We start from the raw sequence: 19,365 nt of genomic DNA, 5'->3' as shown, positions 1-19,365 counted from the left end.
TCAGTATGAATGCCAAATAACTCATCCTGTATAGTCTGAGGAACGGGTTCCTCTTTTAGCACCATAGTATTTCTCACCGCAGACACCAACTCCTCAATATGTTCAGAAGAGAAAAGGTACTTTCTGATTTCAGGAGTTTTAGGAGGTAGGATGTCTTCCCATTTAACTGAGGATGACGTATATGAGCCGTCAGATTCTGAGGATTTTTCTTTTCTTGGGAAGCGATGGACCAGGTGAGATTGGTGGTGGCGGCGGAGGAGGGGTAAACGTGGCTAAAGAGGTTTGAACCTCCTGTCTAACCAAGGAACGTATCTCTTCAATTAGTGAAGGATGTTCAGCCTGGATTATTTTGTCCGTATAGGGTTGGCACAATGTTTTCTCCCATTTTAAGGGTAATTTTTCATTACATGTAGCACATTTGCATTTAGTGGTGGATTTATGGAGAGGCTTGTCTCCCTGAAACGAGAGAGGGAGCAGTATGAGAGTGTATACTAAAACCACCCTTAAATGGGACCCATCCCTCCCTGCCACACTTACTGGGGCATGGGGAGCGCTGGGCTCTGCAGCTGCAGGGCAAGACATTCTCCATGCTGAGCAGGCTTACCTGAGAGACGTCTTCTGCAGCTTTATATAGGAAATAAACGCTGCCACAGCGCCTGGCAATTAGCCATTCCCTCCCCCTCCGCAGTCCCAGGCAGGCGTGCGAGGATGCAGCGTGCCTCACACGCCGTTCAGAGGTCCGGAATCCCGGAAGTAACAATGCTCCTGTACAGGAGTGCCGGACCCGGAAGTGAAGTGCCGAAGCACCACGTGACTTCCGGGTCGCCGAACAGCGTGCACAGGAGGGGGAGACGCCCGAGAGCTCAGGGAGGCCTCCGGGAGGGAATCGCTAGTCCGCTTTACCCCGCAAGGGGACGCAGGAGGACCAGGACAGCAGTCCCAGAATCCAAGGGAGACGGGAGCAGAAAGCGGAGGAGGAAGCCCAGGGCCCGACCACCACTGCCTGGCACAAGTTTACAGGTACTACTGCCAGAGCCGGCCGCGCAGCGTACCAGGAACCTCTCCATGCCCCATGGGGAACAGGAAAGACACTGGTTAATGGGAGGTGGGAGGGGTTTTTAACCTCTTGTGCTTCCTGTCCCCCAGTAGGGTATGGAGACAACCTCCTGGGCTGTCGTGGAAGGCAACTAGAGAAAAAAGAAACAGTTTCCCCTGCATTTTTGATAACCATGCTGCAACACTCAAGCTGTCAGCTTCAGCAAGGCTGGTATCAAGAATAGAGGGACTGGAATTAAAATTAAACTGTATACCTCCAATAACAGCTGCGTGCTTACGCTCTTTTTGACAGTGCGGAAACCGCGGCTGTCTGAGATGCGGTTATGATTTTACCGCCGATCAGAAGCAGTTTGTTGCACTGGATGTTCGGGACCTCCATTCAAGTGAATGTGGTCCAGGTACTGTTCTGGTACCCCCAGGGTGACGTGCAAGGATGGCCTACTGTCAGAAATAGCAGCGCTGTACACGGCAACTTGTGGGAACACAGCTCCAGCTGCGCCACATATATACGGCGCATGTCAGGAAGGGGTTAAAGGGAGCCTTCCAGTAGGATCAACTCTCCTAAGCCATCTATAGTGGCATGTAGGTCATAGAAAGTTGAATAAATGATACCTTGATATCTGCGATTCTATGTCTTATTCCAGAGAAATTCTTTTTTATATGTAAATGAGCTGTTGAGGACTATGGGTCGTACACAGTTCTCCGAGAGAATCTGCGCCAAGGGATTATTTTAAATAAAAGGAGGCATTATCATTGTGAGACATGTAACAAACACAGAACGGAACTTGTCTTCCACATTACTTGCTGCAGCTCTCACTGCTCTGCTGTATTACAACCCTGTCTGCTATGTGAGATGGAAGGTAAGAGGGCCCAGCAGATGTGTCAGGTATCATCACACACAGCTCTGCGGTGAGATCAGAAAAGCAGAGAGCGGCCATTACACATCACACTGGTGCCTCCGACCATTTAAAATAAGCTCTGGAGGAAGATTCTCATGCAGATCAGTGGCAGGCCCATAGGGCTGAACAGCTCATTAACATGTAACAAAAACATGGATTCTCTGAAATGTGTAAATGTATATGCAGTATGTTGTAGGTTTATTAGTACATTCGCAGATAGTCATCTTCTCTGGTTTCCAGCAATACTTCGTCCCTCCTGAGGGTCATGTGACCAGTGGCTTATCTAGGGGGGTGCAGCCGGGGCATGTGCCCCGGGCGCAGCCGGCAGGGGGGCGCAGTTGGGCTGCCTAATGCGGTGGTCCAAAGTGTCTCCCCCGGCGGCTGCATTCTGCCGTCCCCCGGTCTGGGAGTCAGCTGTTCTCTGTGCCGACTGTCAAGCTGACAGCCGGCACAGAGAAGCTGCAGCGCGCCGGCTCCTGGAGATCAATTGTACTCACATCTAACAGCTGCGAGTACAATTAAGGCTCTGACCGCCGGGTCAGAGCGACGCCAGCAGCGTGATCAAGTCATGTGATCACGCTGCTGACATCACTATCCGGCGCGCAGGAGAAAGAAGAGACTCGGTGGTAAGTGCTCCTGTAGTTGTGGAGCTGAAGACACCGAAGATTCAGCGAGGGGTGGGTTTATGGGGAATATTTATTCAGTGTTTGGGGGGGAGATTTATTTAGTGTGTGTGTTGGGGAGTCAGGATTTCATCAGTGTGTTGGGGGGGGGGGGTTAGGGATTTATTTAGTGTGTGTGTGGGGGGGGAATTTATTCAGTGTGTGTGGGGGAGATTTATTCAGTGTGTGTGGGGGAGATTTATTCAGTGTGTATGTGGGGGGGCTGGAATTTATTTAGCATGTGTGGGGCAGGGTGCATTTATTCTGTGTGGAAGGGGATGGATTTATTCTATCGGAAGGGGAGTGGATATATTCTGTGGTGAGTGGGGAGATGGGGGTGGACACAGTAGCGAGGGGAAAAATGTGTGCTGACACAGTATTGGGAGCAAGGGTGATGGGATGTGTGAGGACAGTATGGGGAGTCGGGGGAATGTATGAGGAGGAAATATGGAGAGCAAAGGGGTATGTTAGCAGGGGGGAATGAACATGAGGCGGCTATTAGAAATATGTGCAGACAGTATGGGGGGATGAAAGTGTGAGTGAACACAGAATAGATACTGAGTAGTGTGAGGGTAACAGCCAGGAGGAGACAGTATGCCAAGTAGGACAGTATGCCAAGTAGGCACAGTAGAGAGACTGGGCTCTCTAGGAGGGACACAGTATGAGAAGGCAGTGTGAAGTATGGAAAAGAGAGACGGTAGTGTGGATGGCATGTACCATAAGAGGGACAGTGAGGGTCATATTATGTGCTGGGAATAAAGTGAGGGCCAATTATTTACTCAGGGGCTCAGCCTAGGGCAGATACTTTTATTCCGGAGCATTATAATAACACTGGTATATTTAAGGGTGTTGTGTCGGGATGTGATGCAGAAGACAGGAGAAGATGGAAGTCTGCAGAAACGAGCTCTGCCGGTGGATGAGAAGCGTTATCATGGCATCTGGACAAGATGAAGATGAAAAGAAAGAGGCAACTCCACAAACAACGTCATCTATCAGGTACCTGGATGTAAATGTGTTTTTTTGTGATACTAATTCTCATATTTTTATTTATGTTAGGAACATTAAAGGGGATGTCCATAGCCTAAAAGTGTGCAGTGCTTGTGCTGTGAGAATTCAGAAGCCTGCAGTCACATAGAATGACTGCAGACTTTCATCTCAAACCTGGACGCACCCTTTAATTATAAAATGACGCCCTGCAGCCAGTCCTAACAACGTGTAATATCCTAACTGTCAGGATTAAGCTCTGCTTTCAGTTTCCAGCAATCACCACATGGCCACTTCACTCCTATGTGATTTCCATATTTGCTGTCATGTGACAATGAGGTGTTCTTCCTGCTTCTCTCAGTATTTCACTGAACATTGAGAGAATTAGGGAGAGCAGCTCGTTGGCGCGTGACTACGTGTACAAATCACGTATGTGCTGAGGGGGGGGCGCCAAACTGAATTCTTGCCCCGGGTGCCAGGAAACCTAGATACACCTCTGCATGTGACAATTATTCCCACTCATCAGGTGGCACTGGGGTTTACAAGTGAGCTGCAGTGACACTAGCGAATGACATGATGCTCTGCTGCGACCGAGAGCCTACTGTCATGCTACTGTGCTCCGAGCCTCTCGCACAGAGGACCAGAGCACAGTTGCGGAGGAGGCGGAGAAAGTAAACATATCAGAAATCGACAAAAATGTAAACTTATTTGGAATTTTCAAACTAGGAATGATTATCCCTTTAATCTATATGGTCACACCATAGCAAAACATTAATAAATAACATTTCCATCATGTCTGCTTTAAATCGGCACCATTTGTAAAATGTTATTTTATTTTGTTGGCACTTAAGGAGGTTTAGAAATGTAGCAGCAATTTTTCCTTTTTGCAACAAAATTTATAAACATTTTTTTATTTATTTTTTTTTTTAGGGACCTATCCAGGTTTGAAGTGACTTTTGAGGTCCAATATATTGTAAAACCCCAAAAAGTGATACCATTTTAAAATCGGCACCCTTTGACATATTGAAAACTGCTGTCAGGTAGTTTATTAACTTTTCAAGTGCTTTTCAAAAATTATTGCAATGTGACATGACCGGAATCAAAAAGTGTATTTTTACCACCTAAATGTCGCTAACTTCTTAACAGGCCCTATAGCCGACAGACTCTAAGGCCGCTATTTGGCAGTGAACTGCCATGGTAAACATCAGGACCACACAATGATGATCTAAGGGTGCCATTGGGGATAAAGAGGAAACCCCCACACTCAACTATTTATATGATGTAGTCACTATTGACAGCAACATCTAAGGGGTTAAACAGTTATGATGGACGTGTCAACACTGATAGTGGCTGATGCAGCAAGTTGTCAGCTATAGTGTACAGCCGGCAGCTGCTGGATTGTCACCTGTATGTGGATGCTAGTCTCTGGACAACTCTACGGTAAATTAAAGTCTTGCTGATTGAAAAGCTGTAACAAACTTTACATAACACTATAACATGGTTGCCAAGAAGACATTATATAGACTCCCACCATCTAAAAGTAGGTACTCACCTATGCAAACATCGATCTTTCCTTTAATTGCCGCTTCGTGTAGAGGAGTGTAGTTCCAATTGTCTCTTGCATTAGGGTCTGCTCCTTGGCAAAGCAGGAGCGTCACAACTTCAGCATGACCAAATGAACAAGCATTGTGCAGGGGAATAAGACCGCCATCATCTCTAGCATGAACGTTTGCTCCTGTCTGCAGCAGATGCTCCACAACGTCTTTTCTTCCAAACCCTAAAGACAGTTTCACACAAAAAAAAAAAAAGGGTTAGCATTTTACTGATAAGGAACATTTCATTTACCAATATTCATATTTCAGAAGAGGAATGATGAGGAAAGGATAAATACAATACTAATGTCAAACTCACACGGAATTCTTAAAATGTTGTAGTAAGGATCTAGCACAGATTCATGAAGTTGTCAATTAGAAACACAAAAAAACCAAAACAAACAAATGTCATTGACATTTTCTTTATTCTATTCCTATTAGGGACAGTTTAGGGCTTCTAGGGTCAGTCGACGTTGAGTGGGGGCGCCTACCGCTTCACATTAGGGTGCCAACCCCCACTGCTAGGTAGGTCTTCCGTTAGGGATCTGCTAGGTCTTTTTCAGGGTTCCCTATTTAGGGTCCTCCAGGGATTTCCTAGGGTTAGTCGACGCGGAGTGGGGGCGCCAACCTCAGAAACTTAGGGTGCCAACCTCCACTGATAGGTAGGTCTCAGTGCAGACTCTTCCTAGGGCCCTATAGGTACATAATTATATGTTTGTTAGTATTTTGTTTGTCATTTATGGAAAGAGTATTTTTTAGGGATTTATAATAAAGGTTATTTTTTAGGTATCCTTGTTTGTTTTGGTTTTTTTGAGTTGGTCTAGGATTCCACATATATTTGGACTTAGGTTGTTTTTTTTCAATTAGAAACACCTTATAGAAAAGGATATGGACGCCTCTGAGGACAATTTTTCTTCACTTATATGAATATTTTTCTGGCTAGAAATCATTTTTTGCAATTGGGATTTGCTTTTTTTTTTTGTAACTTTTTAACCCCTTAGTGACAGAGCCAAATTTTTGAAATCTGACCAGTGTCACTATGTGGTAATAACTCTGCAACGCTCCAACAAATCCCTGTGATTTTGAGATTGTTTTTTCGTGACACATTATAATTTATGATAATGGTAATTTTAGGTCAATATGTTTTGTGTTTATTTATGAAAAATTTCAAAAATTTGAGAAAAATGTTAAACAATTAGCAATTTTAAAGTTTGAATGATTATCCCTTTAATCCAGATTGTCATACCACAGCAAACCATTAATAATTAACATTTCCAACATGTCTGCTTTATATCATTTTAGAAGGTTTAAAAATGTAGCAGCAATTTTTCATTTTTTGAATGAAATTTACAACATTTATTTTTTTAGGGACTTATCCACGTTTGAAGTGACTCTAGGGGTCTCATATATTGGGAAACCCCCAAACGTGATACCATTTTAAAAACAGCACCCCCTGACATATTGAAAACTGCTGTCAGGTAATTTATTAACCCTTCAGATGCTTTACAGGAATTAATGCAAAGTGGCATGAGAGAAATGAAAATGTGTATTTTTACCACCTAAACGACGGTAACTTCTGAACAGGTTACAACAGCCGACAGACTCTAAGGCCGCTATTTGGTCGTGAATTGCCATTGCAAACATCAGGACCACACAATCATGATCTGAGGGCACCAATTGGGATAAAGAGGAAGCCCCCACACTCTGTTAACCATTTATAATTATGTAGTCACTATTGACAGCAGCATCTAAGGGGTTAAACAGGTCCTTCTCAAAAAATTAGCATATAGTGTTAAATTTCATTATTTACCATAATGTAATGATTACAATTAAACTTTCATATATTATAGATTCATTATCCACCAACTGAAATGTGTCAGGTCTTTTATTGTTTTAATACTGATGATTTTGGCATACAACTCCTGATAACCCAAAAAACCTGTCTCAATAAATTAGCATATTTCACCCATCCAATCAAATAAAAGTGTTTTTTAATAACAAACAAAAAAACCAACAAATAATAATGTTCAGTTATGCACTCAATACTTGGTCGGGAATCCTTTGGCAGAAATGACTGCTTCAATGCGGCGTGGCATGGAGGCAATCAGCCTGTGACACTGCTGAGATGTTATGGAGGCCCAGGATGCTTCAATAGCGGCCTTAAGCTCATCCAGAGTGTTGGGTCTTGTGTCTCTCAACTTTCTCTTCACAATATCCCACAGATTCTCTATGGGGTTCAGGTCAGGAGAGTTGGCAGGCCAATTGAGCACAGTAATACCATGGTCAGTAAACCATTTACCAGTGGTTTTGGCACTGTGAGCAGGTGCCAGGTCGTGCTGAAAAATGAAATCTTCATCTCCATAAAGCATTTCAGCCGATGGAAGCATGAAGTGCTCCAAAATCTCCTGATAGCTAGCTGCATTGACCCTGCCCTTGATGAAACACAGTGGACCAACACCAGCAGCTGACATGGCACCCCACACCATCACTGACTGTGGGTACTTGACACTGGACTTCAGGCATTTTGGCATTTCCTTCTCCCCAGTCTTCCTCCAGACTCTGGCACCTTGATTTCCGAATGACATGCAAAATTTGCTTTCATCAGAAAAAAGTACTTGGGACCACTTAGCAACAGTCCAGTGCTGCTTTTCTGTAGCCCAGGTCAGGCGCCTCTGCCGCTGTTTATGGTTCAAAAGTGGCTTTACCTGGGGAATGCGGCACCTGTAGCCCATTTCCTGCACACGCCTGTGCACGGTGGCTCTGGATGTTTCCACACCAGACTCAGTCCACTGCTTCCTCAGGTTCCCCAAGGTCTGGAATCGGTCCTTCTCCACAATCTTCCTCAGGGTCCGGTCTCCTCTTCTCGTTGTACAGCGTTTTCTGCCACATTGTTTCCTTCCAACAGACTTACCATTGAGGTGCCTTGATACAGCACTCTGGGAACAGCCTATTTGTTGAGAAATTTCTTTCTGGGTCTTACCCTCTTGCTTGAGGGTGTCAATGATGGCCTTCTTGACATCTGTCAGGTCGCTAGTCTTACCCATGATGGGGGTTTTGAGTAATGAACCAGGCAGGGAGTTTATAAAAGCCTCAGGTATCTTTTGCATGTGTTTAGAGTTAATTAGTTGATTCAGAAGATTAGGGTAATAGGTCGTTTAGAGAACCTTTTCTTGATATGCTAATTTATTGAGACAGGTTTTTTGGGTTATCAGGAGTTGTATGCCAAAATCATCAGTATTAAAACAATAAAAGACCTGACAAATTTCAGTTGGTGGATAATGAATCTATAATATATGAAAGTTTAATTGTAATCATTACATTATGGTAAATAATGAAATTTAACACTATATGCTAATTTTTTGAGAAGGACCTGTATGTATTGTGCCAACACTGATCGTGACTGATGCAGCAAGTTGTCAGCTATAGTGTACAGCTGACAGCTGCTGGATTGTCATCTGTATGGGGAGGCTATTCTCTTATATCTCAGGTCAGTTAAAAGACGTATTGGCGGTCATTAAGGGGTTAAAGCTCTATTCTTCACTGTACACAGCTGACCAGAGGATACGTTATCTGTAAATCCGTCAGTGAGCTCATTATAAGAGCAGTTTGTAACTACTCCTCCAGCTTAGCCAATCTATGACCACATCAAAAGTTCAGCTTTCAAATGATCATAAATCAACTTAAGGTGTATTCCCATCTCCAGCATCCTATCCCAATATGTAGTAGGTGCAATAAATTAATATTAGTACGTACCTCCAATGGGGGCCCGGAGGCTCAGCCTGTCACTTGGCAGTGAATTCTCACGTGTCAAGGTAATACGTGGATGAATGGGGACAATGCGGTTTGTATCTGTGTGGGTATATGAAGGGGCGCTGTAACTGCAAAGGCTATGTGTTCTTCTATTACGGGCAAAACCATGCCTTTAGTTTGTTTTGGACTTGTTGGTGTATCTCCGTGCCCTCTATAGTTGTTGCACAATTAATGCACATAGATATACGTGCAAATACTAGATAATTCTTGATTGACAACATGCAACAATGTTGTCTATTATATATTTATACCAGCACTAGCAAAAGACTCTATATGATCTAGCAGACAGGTCTAACAGGAATATCTGTGTCCTCCTCTGAGTGCTGGCCTCTGTTTGCTTGGTCTGAGGCACCAATCTTTTATTTGTTTTGTAATATATATTGATGTTGAATATATTTACCTTTACATATTTTTGAGAGACACTTCTTGATCCGAATATGGTCAATCATTATAGGATCTATATGGTCAAAACTCCAATTACAAATGTAGTATAGTTCTTCTGGTTCGCTATGTCTCTTTCTTTATGTGCAGGCATTGCAGGAACTAGCTGTCACTAAATCAGTGGTCGTAACTATGTATATCTACGGTCCTGCAATGCCTGCGCATGAAAAAAAAGATAGCGAATCAGAAGAACTATACTACATTTATAACTGGAGGTACTTACTAATATTATTATACATACATACATAGTAACATAGTAACATAGTTAGTAAGGCCGAAAAAAGACATTTGTCCATCCAGTTCAGCCTATATTCCATCATAATAAATCCCCAGATCTACGTCCTTCTACAGAACCTAATAATTGTATGATACAATATTGTTCTGCTCCAGGAAGACATCCAGGCCTCTCTTGAACCCCTCGACTGAGTTCGCCATCACCACCTCCTCAGGCAAGCAATTCCAGATTCTCACTGCCCTAACAGTAAAGAATCCTCTTCTATGTTGGTGGAAAAACCTTCTCTCCTCCAGACGCAAAGAATGCCCCCTTGTGCCCGTCACCTTCCTTGGTATAAACAGATCCTCAGCGAGATATTTGTATTGTCCCCTTATATACTTATACATGGTTATTAGATCGCCCCTCAGTCGTCTTTTTTCTAGACTAAATAATCCTAATTTCGCTAATCTATCTGGGTATTGTAGTTCTCCCATCCCCTTTATTAATTTTGTTGCCCTCCTTTGTAATCTCTCTAGTTCCATTATATCCTTCCTGAGCACCGGTGCCCAAAACTGGACACAGTACTCCATGTGCGGTCTAACTAGGGATTTGTACAGAGGCAGTATAATGCTCTCATCATGTGTATCCAGACCTCTTTTAATGCACCCCATGATCCTGTTTGCCTTGGCAGCTGCTGCCTGGCACTGGCTGCTCCAGGTAAGTTTATCATTAACTAGGATCCCCAAGTCCTTCTCCCTGTCAGATTTACCCAGTGGTTTCCCATTCAGTGTGTAATGGTGATATTGATTCCTTCTTCCCATGTGTATAACCTTACATTTATCATTGTTAAACCTCATCTGCCACCTTTCAGCCCAAGTTTCCAACTTATCCAGATCCATCTGTAGCAGAATACTATCTTCTCTTGTATTAACTGCTTTACATAGTTTTGTATCATCTGCAAATATCGATATTTTACTGTGTAAACCTTCTACCAGATCATTAATGAATATGTTGAAGAGAACAGGTCCCAATACCGACCCCTGCGGTACCCCACTGGTCACAGCGACCCAGTTAGAGACTATACCATTTATAACCACCCTCTGCTTTCTATCACTAAGCCAGTTACTAACCCATTTACACACATTTTCCCCCAGACCAAGCATTCTCATTTTGTGTACCAACCTCTTGTGCGGCACGGTATCAAACGCTTTGGAAAAATCGAGATATACCACGTCCAATGACTCACCGTTGTCCAGCCTATAGCTTACCTCTTCATAAAAACTGATTAGATTGGTTTGACAGGAGCGATTTCTCATAAACCCATGCTGATATGGAGTTAAACAGTTATTCTCATTGAGATAATCCAGAATAACATCCCTCAGAAACCCTTCAAATATTTTACCAACAATAGAGGTTAGACTTACTGGCCTATAATTTCCAGGTTCACTTTTAGAGCCCTTTTTGAATATTGGCACCACATTTGCTATGCGCCAATCCTGCGGAACAGACCCTGTCGCTATAGAGTCCCTAAAAATAAGAAATAATGGTTTATCTATTACATTACTTAGTTCTCTTAGTACTCGTGGGTGTATGCCATCCGGACCCGGAGATTTATTTATTTTAATCTTATTTAGCCGGTTTCGCACCTCTTCTTGGGTTAGATTGGTGACCCTTAATATAGGGTTTTCATTGTTTCTTGGGATTTCACCTAGCATTTCATTTTCCACCGTGAATACCGTGGAGAAGAAGGTGTTTAATATGTTAGCTTTTTCCTCGTCATCTACAACCATTCTTTCCTCACTATTTTTTAAGGGGCCTACATTTTCAGTTTTTATTCTTTTACTATTGATATAGTTGAAGAACAGTTTGGGATTAGTTTTACTCTCCTTAGCAATGTGCTTCTCTGTTTCCTTTTTGGCAGCTTTAATTAGTTTTTTAGATAAAGTATTTTTCTCCCTATAGTTTTTTAGAGCTTCAATGGTGCCATCCTGCTTTAGTAGTGCAAATGCTTTCTTTTTACTGTTAATTGCCTGTCTTACTTCTTTGTTTAGCCACATTGGGTTTTTCCTATTTCTAGTCCTTTTATTCCCACAAGGTATAAACCGCTTACACTGCCTATTTAGGATGTTCTTAAATAAGTACATACTACATACAGGGCTAGGATTTTGGATATGGGAATACCCCTTTAAGTTCAAAGGAAAAAGGTAAAAAGTGGTCATAATGAGCTGCTGACAGATTCAGGTTTAACTCATTCTGCTATATGCGGTTTAACCCCTTCATGACCCAGCCTATTTTGACCTTAAAGACCTTGCCGTTTTTTGCAATTCTGACCAGTGTCCCTTTATGAGGTAATAACTCAGGAACGCTTCAACGGATCCTAGCGGTTCTGAGATTGTTTTTTCGTGACATATTGGGCTTCATGTTAGTGGTAAATTTAGGTCAATAAATTCTGCGTTTATTTGTGATAAAAACGGAAATTTGGCGAAAATTTTGAAAATTTCGCAATTTTCACATTTTGAATTTTTATTCTGTTAAACCAGAGAGATATGTGACACAAAATAGTTAATAAATAACATTTCCCACATGTTTACTTTACATCAGCACAATTTTGGAAACAAAATTTTTTTTTGTTAGGAAGTTATAAGGGTTAAAATTTGGCCAGCGATTTGTCATTTTTACAACGAAATTTACAAAACCATTTTTTTTAGGGACCACCTCACATTTGAAGTCAGTTTGAGGGGTCTATATGGCTGAAAATACCCAAAAGTGACACCATTCTAAAAACTGCACCCCTCAAGGTACTCAAAACCACATTCAAGAAGTTTATTAACCCTTCAGGTGCTTCACAGCAGCAGAAGCAACATGGAAGGAAAAAATGAACATTTAACTTTTTAGTCACAAAAATTATCTTTTAGCAACAATTTTTTTATTTTCCCAATGGTAAAAGGAGAAACTGAACCACGAAAGTTGTTGTCCAATTTGTCCTGAGTACGCTGATACCTCATATGTGGGGGTAAACCACTGTTTGGGCGCACGGCAGGGCTTGGAAGGGAAGGAGCGCCATTTGACTTTTTGAATCAAAAATTGGCTCCACTCTTTAGCGGACACCATGTCACGTTTGGAGAGCCCCCGTGTGCCTAAAAATTGGAGCTCCCCCACAAGTGACCCCATTTTGGAAACTAGACGCCCCAAGGAACTTATCTAGATGCATAGTGAGCACTTTGAACCCCCAGGTGCTTCACAAATTAATCCGTAAAAATGAAAAAGTACTTTTTTTTCACAAAAAAATTCTTTTAGCCTCAATTTTTTCATTTTCACATGGGCAACAGGATAAAATGGATCCTAAAATGTGTTGGGCAATTTCTCCCGAGTACACCAATACCTCACATGTGGGGGTAAACCACTGTTTGGGCACATGGTAAGGCTCGGAAGGGAAGGAGCGCCATTTGACTTTTTGAATGAAAAATTATTTCCATCGTTAGCGGACACCATGTCGCGTTTGGATAGCTCCTGTGTGCCTAAACATTGGCGCTCCCCCAAAAGTGACCCCATTTTGGAAACTAGACCCCCCAAGGAACTTTTTTAGATGCCTAGTGAGCACTTTAAACCCTCAGGTGCTTCACAAATTGATCTGTAAAAATGAAAAAGTACTTTTTTTTCACAAAAAAAATTATTTTCGCCTCAATTTTTTCATTTTCACATGGGCAGTAGGATAAAATGGATCATAAAATTTGTTGGGCAATTTCTCCCGAGTACGCCGATACCTCATATGTGGGGGTAAACCACTGTTTGGGCACACGGCAGGGCTCGGAAGGGAAGGCGCGCCATTTGACTTTTTGAATGGAAAATTAGCTCCAATCATTAGCGGACACCATGTCACGTTTGGAGAGCCCCTGTGTGCTTAAACATTGGAGATCCCCCAGAAATGACACCATTTTGGAAACTAGACCCCCAAAGGAACTAATCTAGATGTGTGGTGAGGACTTTGAACCCCCAAGTGCTTCACAGAAGTTTATAACGCAGAGCCATGAAAATAAAAAAAAAAATTATTTTCTCAAAAATGATCTTTTAGCCTGCAATTTTGTTATTTTCCCAAGGGTAACAGGAGAAATTTGACCCCAAAAGTTGTTGTCCAGTTTCTCCTGAGTACGCTGATACCCCATATGTGGGGGTAAACCACTGTTTGGGCACATGCCGAGGCTCGGAAGTGAAGTAGTGACGTTTTGAAATGCAGACTTTGATGGAATGGTCTGCGGGCGTCACGTTGCGTTTGCAGAGCCCCTGATGTGGCTTAACTGTAGAAACCCCCCACAAGTGACCCCATTTTGGAAACTAGACCCCGAAAGGAACTTATCTAGATGTGTGGTGAGCACTTTGAACCCCCAAGTGCTTCATAGAAGTTTATAATGCAGAGCCGTGAAAATAATAAATACGTTTTCTTTCCTCAAAAATAATTATTTAGCCCAGAATTTTTTATTTTCCTAAGGGTTACAGGAGAAATTGGACCCCAAAAGTTGTTGTCCAGTTTCTCCTGAGTACGCTGATACCCCATGAGTGGGGGTAAACCACTGTTTGGGCACACGTCGGGGCTCAGAAGGGAAGTAGTGACTTTTGAAATGCAGACTTTGATGGAATGGTCTGCGGGTGTCACGTTGCGTTTGCAGAGCCCTGGTGTGCCTGAACAGTAGAAACCCCCACAAGTGACCCCATTTTAGAAACTAGACCCCCCAAGGAACTTATCTAGATATGTGGTGAGCACTTTGAACCCCCAAGTGCTTCACAGACGTTTACAACGCAGAGCCGTGAAAATAAAAAATCATTTTTCTTTCCTCAAAAATTATGTTTTAGCAAGCATTTTTTTAGATTCACAAGGGTAACAGGAGAAATTGGACCCCAGTAATTGTTGCGCAGTTTGTCCTGAGTATGCTGGTACCCCATATGTGGGGGTAAACCACTGTTTGGGCACACGTCAGGGCTCGGAAGTGAGGGAGCACCATTTGACTTTTTGAATACGAGATTGGCTGGAATCAATGGTGGCGCCATGTTGCGTTTGGAGACCCCTGATGTGCCTAAACAGTGGAAACCCCTCAATTCTAACTCCAACACTAACCCCAACACACCCCTAACTCTAATCCCAACTGTAGCCATAACCCTAATCACAACCCTAACCGCAACACACCCCTAACCACAACCCTAACCCCAACACACCCCTAACCCTAACCACAACCCTAATTCCAACCCTAACCCTAAGGCTATGTGCCCACGTTGCGGATTCGTGTGAGATATTTCCGCACCATTTTTGAAAAATCCATGGGTAAAAGGCACTGCATTTTACCTGCGGATTTTCCACGGATTTCCAGTGTTTTTTGTGCGGATTTCACCAGCGGATTCCTATTGAGGAACAGGTGTAAAACGCTGCGGAATCCGCACAAAGAATTGACATGCTGCGGAAAATACAACGCAGCGTTTCCGCGCGGTATTTTCCGCACCATGGGCACAGCGGATTTGGTTTTTCATATGTTTACATGGTACTGTAAACCTGATGGAACACTGCTGCGGATCCGCAGCCAAATCCGCACCGTGTGCACATGGCCTAATTCTAAAGGTATGTGCACACGCTGCGGAAAACACTGCGGATCCGCAGCAGTTTCCCATGAGTTTACAGTTAAATGTAAACCTACGGGAAACAAAAATCGCTGTACACATGCTGCGGAAAAACTGCACGGAAACGCAGCGGTTTACATTCCGCAGCATGTCACTTCTTTGTGCGGATTCCGCAGCGGTTTTACAACTGCTCCAATAGAAAATCGCAGTTGTAAAACCGCAGTGAAATGCGCAGAAAAAAACACGGTAAATCCGCCATAAATCCGCAGCGGTTTAGCACTGCGGATTTATCAAATCCGCAGCGGAAAAATCCGCAGAGGAACAGAATACGTGTGCACATACCGAAACCCTAACCCTAGCCCTAACCCTAACCCTACCCCTAACCCTAACCCTAGCCCTAACCCTAGCCCTAACCCTAACATTAGTGGAAAAAAAAAATGTATTTATTTTTTTATTGTCCCTACCTATGGGGGTGACAAAGGGGGGGGGTCATTTATTATTTTTTTTATTTTGATCACTGAGATAGATTATATCTCAGTGATCAAAATGCACTTTGGAACGAATCTGCCGGCCGGCAGATTCGGCGGGCGCACTACGCATGCGCCCGCCATTATGGAAGATGGCGGCGCCCGGGGAGAAGACGGACGGGACCCCGGCTGGACCGGTAAGTATGATGGGGTGGGGGGGACCACGGGGGGGGGGATCGGAGCACGGGGGGGGGAAATCGGAGCGCGGGAGGGGTGGAACGGAGAACGGGGGGCGTGGAACAGAGTGCAGGGGGGGTGATCGGAGCACGGGGGGGTGATCGGAGCACGGGGGGGGTGATTGGAGCACGGGGGGAGCGGAGCACAGGACGGAGGGGAGCCGGAGCAGTGTACCGGCCAGATCGGGGGGCTGGGGGGGCGAACGGTGGGGTGGGGTGGGGGCACACTAGTATTTCCAGCCATGGCCGATGATATTGCAGCATCGGCCATGGCTGGATTGTAATATTTCACCCGTTATAATGGGTGAAATATTACAAATCGCTCTGATTGGCAGTTTCACTTTCAACAGCCAATCAGAGCGATCGTAGCCACGAGGGGGTGAAGCCACCCCCCCTGGGCTAAACTACCACTCCCCCTGTCCCTGCAGATCGGGTGAAATGGGAGTTAACCCTTTCACCCGGCCTGCAGGGACGCGATCTTTCCATGACGCCACATAGGCGTCATGGGTCGGAATGGCACCGACTTTCATGACGCCTACGTGGCGTCATGGGTCGGGAAGGGGTTAATAAAACCGAACTCAAAGTGAATTACCACAAGTCAAAAATGCATGTATTAAAAAAAAAAATAATTGCACCTAAAAAGGTGTCCCGAAACCAATATTGATTTTCATCCTAGATGTCTATTTTAATATACTTTTTCTTCTATGGTTTAATTGAATTCCCTACCGATCCATCTCTAATCTGTTTTATTTGATGTTTTTACGGAGCAGAGGCCATTACTTGAGCTTGGGTCAGTTGTCAATTCTTGAGTGCATGCACTCCCTTGTCACTGTGCAAAATCCATGGAAATGCGCAGTGAGAGTACGCTCCCTCGCTGGCTCTAAATCGAAGCGAGGAGCCAGGAACAGAGAGACCTGCACCTGAAAAATGTCTCATGCATACAACCTTAGTACAGTTACTTTTGTAAGAAATCATGATAAAGGCATAGATGATAAAGGTACATACAATTTTTCCAGATTTTTCAGTATTAGGACCAGACTTCATTTTTGATCTGTGTCTGTTTTTAACAAACATGCATCAGATTTATTTAATATTCGGAAGCTTCACAACTATATGCTTATTGTAATTTTTCTTCACTGACCAATTCACTTGAATTTGCAAGTTTGAGATGCAGATCGAAAAAAATTGTCAACACAAAAAACATAACCTTACAGAATATAATGTGCCAGTGTGTGGTTAGTGACTAAAACAAAAAAAAAAAAAAAAAAACACTGGACACGTTTGTGAAAACCGTGTGAATGAGCCCTAATACTACAGTGTGGCATAAGCATGCATGGAGAAGGCTCAGGAGCGGAGTCCGTCCCATACTCCTCCCACAATAATACAATGGAGGGCTCCCAAAGCAGTTACTGAAGGCTCCAGTCACAACCAACATGTGGGATTCATGGATTATTCATTTTACTACATACAGTGGCTTGTGAAAGTATTCCCCACACCCCCGCTATTTGTGTTTTGCTACCTCACAACCTGAAATGTCACTGTTTTTTTTTTTTTGAAAGGTTTGCATCAGTTCTTGTAAACATGCCTACAACTGTGAACATTTGGTTTTATTTTTACTGTGAAGCAAACAACTAGGACAAAATAACTGAAAACTTCAGTGTGCATAACTCTCCACCCCCCCACCCCTTAGGGTATGTGCACACGTAGCGGATTCTCTGCAGACCCACAGCGGTTTTTGCGGTGCAGAAACGCTGCAGATCTGCAATTGATTTACAGTACAATGTAAATCAATGAGAAAAAAAATGCTGTGCACACTTTGCGGAAAATCCGCTGCGAAAACGCTGTGGTTTAAAAGAAGCAGCATGTCACTTTTTTGCGAATCTGCAGCGTTTTCGTACCCATTCCATTATAGAAAACCACAGGGGTAAAAAACGCAGCAAATCCGCAAGAAAACCGCAGCAAAAACGCACAAAAAATCCACGGGTGCGTTTTCTGCCAGGAGAGGCAGAATCCGTACCAGAAATTGATAAGCCTAATCCGCAACGTGTGCACATAGCCTTAGGTTATGTGCACACGTAGGCGGGGTCCTCTGCAGGTTCTCCCATAGCGGATTTGATAAATCTGCAGGGCAAAACCGCTGTGGTTATCCCTGCAGATTTATCACAGTTTGTCTTGCGGTTTCCGCTGCGGGTTAATCCTGCACTTGTTTTACTATTGACGCTGCATATGCAGCATCAATAGTAATGTTAAAAATAATTTTTTAAAAATGGTTATACTCACCCCCCAACGTCCCGATCTCCTCGGTGCTGCACGCGGCGGTCCAGTTCCAAAGATGCTATGCGAGCAGGACCTTCGTGACGTCACGGTCATGTGACCGCGACGTCATCGCAGGCCCTGCTCGCATAGCAAACCTGAGACCGGACGGCCGCATGCAGCGCTGAGAGGCGAGTATATATTTTTTTTTTTTTTTTTTTTTAATCACAAATATGGTTCCCAGGGCCTGGAGGAGAGTCTCCTCTCCTCCACCCTGGGTACCATCCGCACATGATACACTTACTTAAGCGGATCAATGCATTCCTATGTGTGCAGAATCGCCACGATTCTGCACAAAAGAAGTGACATGCTGCGGATTGTAAACTGCTGCGTTCCCGCGCGGTTTTTCCCGCAACACGTGCACAGCGTTTTCGGTTTCCCATAGGTTTACATTGAACTGTAAACTCATGGGAAACTGCTGTGGATCCGCAGCTGCAGAAACGCTGCGGATCCGCAGCAAAATCCGCACCGTGTGCACATAGCCTTAAAGTCAGTACTTTGTAAAGCCTCCTTTTGTGGCAATTACAGCTGCAAGTCACTTTGGATAAGTCTCTATGAGTTCTCCACATCCTGCCATTGGGATTTTTGCCCGTTCCTCAAGGCAAAACTGCTCCAGTTCCTTCAAGTTAGATGGTTTCCTCTGTGAACAGCAATCTTCAGGTCTGACCACAGATTCTCAATTAGGCCGGCGTCACACTAGCGAGTTTTACAGACGTATGAGCGCATAAAATACGTCCGTAAAACACGCATTACACACGGCCCAATGATTCTCAATGGGTCAGGTCCTATCAGCCGTATATTACGCATCTGTATTATCCGGCTTTCTACGGCCGTACAAAATCGCAGCATGCTGCGTTTGTCCCCGTATTGCGTGACTGAGGGCAGATATTAATAGCCTGGAGAGGGTCCACGGTTATTGCCCCCCCCCCCCCCCCCCGGCTAAAAACATCTGCCCCCAGCCACCCCAGAAAAGGCACATCTGGAGGATGCGCCTGTTCTGGCACTTGGCCACTCTCTTCCCATTCCCGTGTAGCTCGTATTCCTCATATGAACTCGAGCCTGGGAACTTTTCTGATTTTTTTTCCCA

The 19,365-nt window shown here is 43.9% G+C and overlaps 1 protein-coding gene across 3 annotated transcripts in view; it reads right to left on the bottom strand.

Moving 5' to 3' along the window:
• TNKS (tankyrase) overlaps positions 1 to 19,365 on the bottom strand; it is a 310,108-nt gene that overhangs the window by 272,116 nt on the left and 18,627 nt on the right. For all 3 annotated transcript variants that reach the window (XM_069742119.1, XM_069742100.1, XM_069742109.1), the window contains exon 2: positions 5,154 to 5,378. In XM_069742119.1, the coding sequence (XP_069598220.1) occupies positions 5,154 to 5,378 (225 nt within the window). The remainder of the gene's footprint in view (positions 1 to 5,153; positions 5,379 to 19,365) is intronic.

Source organism: Ranitomeya imitator, chromosome 1, assembly GCF_032444005.1.
Source record: "Ranitomeya imitator isolate aRanImi1 chromosome 1, aRanImi1.pri, whole genome shotgun sequence".
NCBI lineage: Eukaryota > Metazoa > Chordata > Amphibia > Anura > Dendrobatidae > Ranitomeya > Ranitomeya imitator.
The sequence above is the reverse complement of the archived record's forward strand: the minus strand, read 5'-3'. Positions and strand labels throughout refer to the sequence as shown.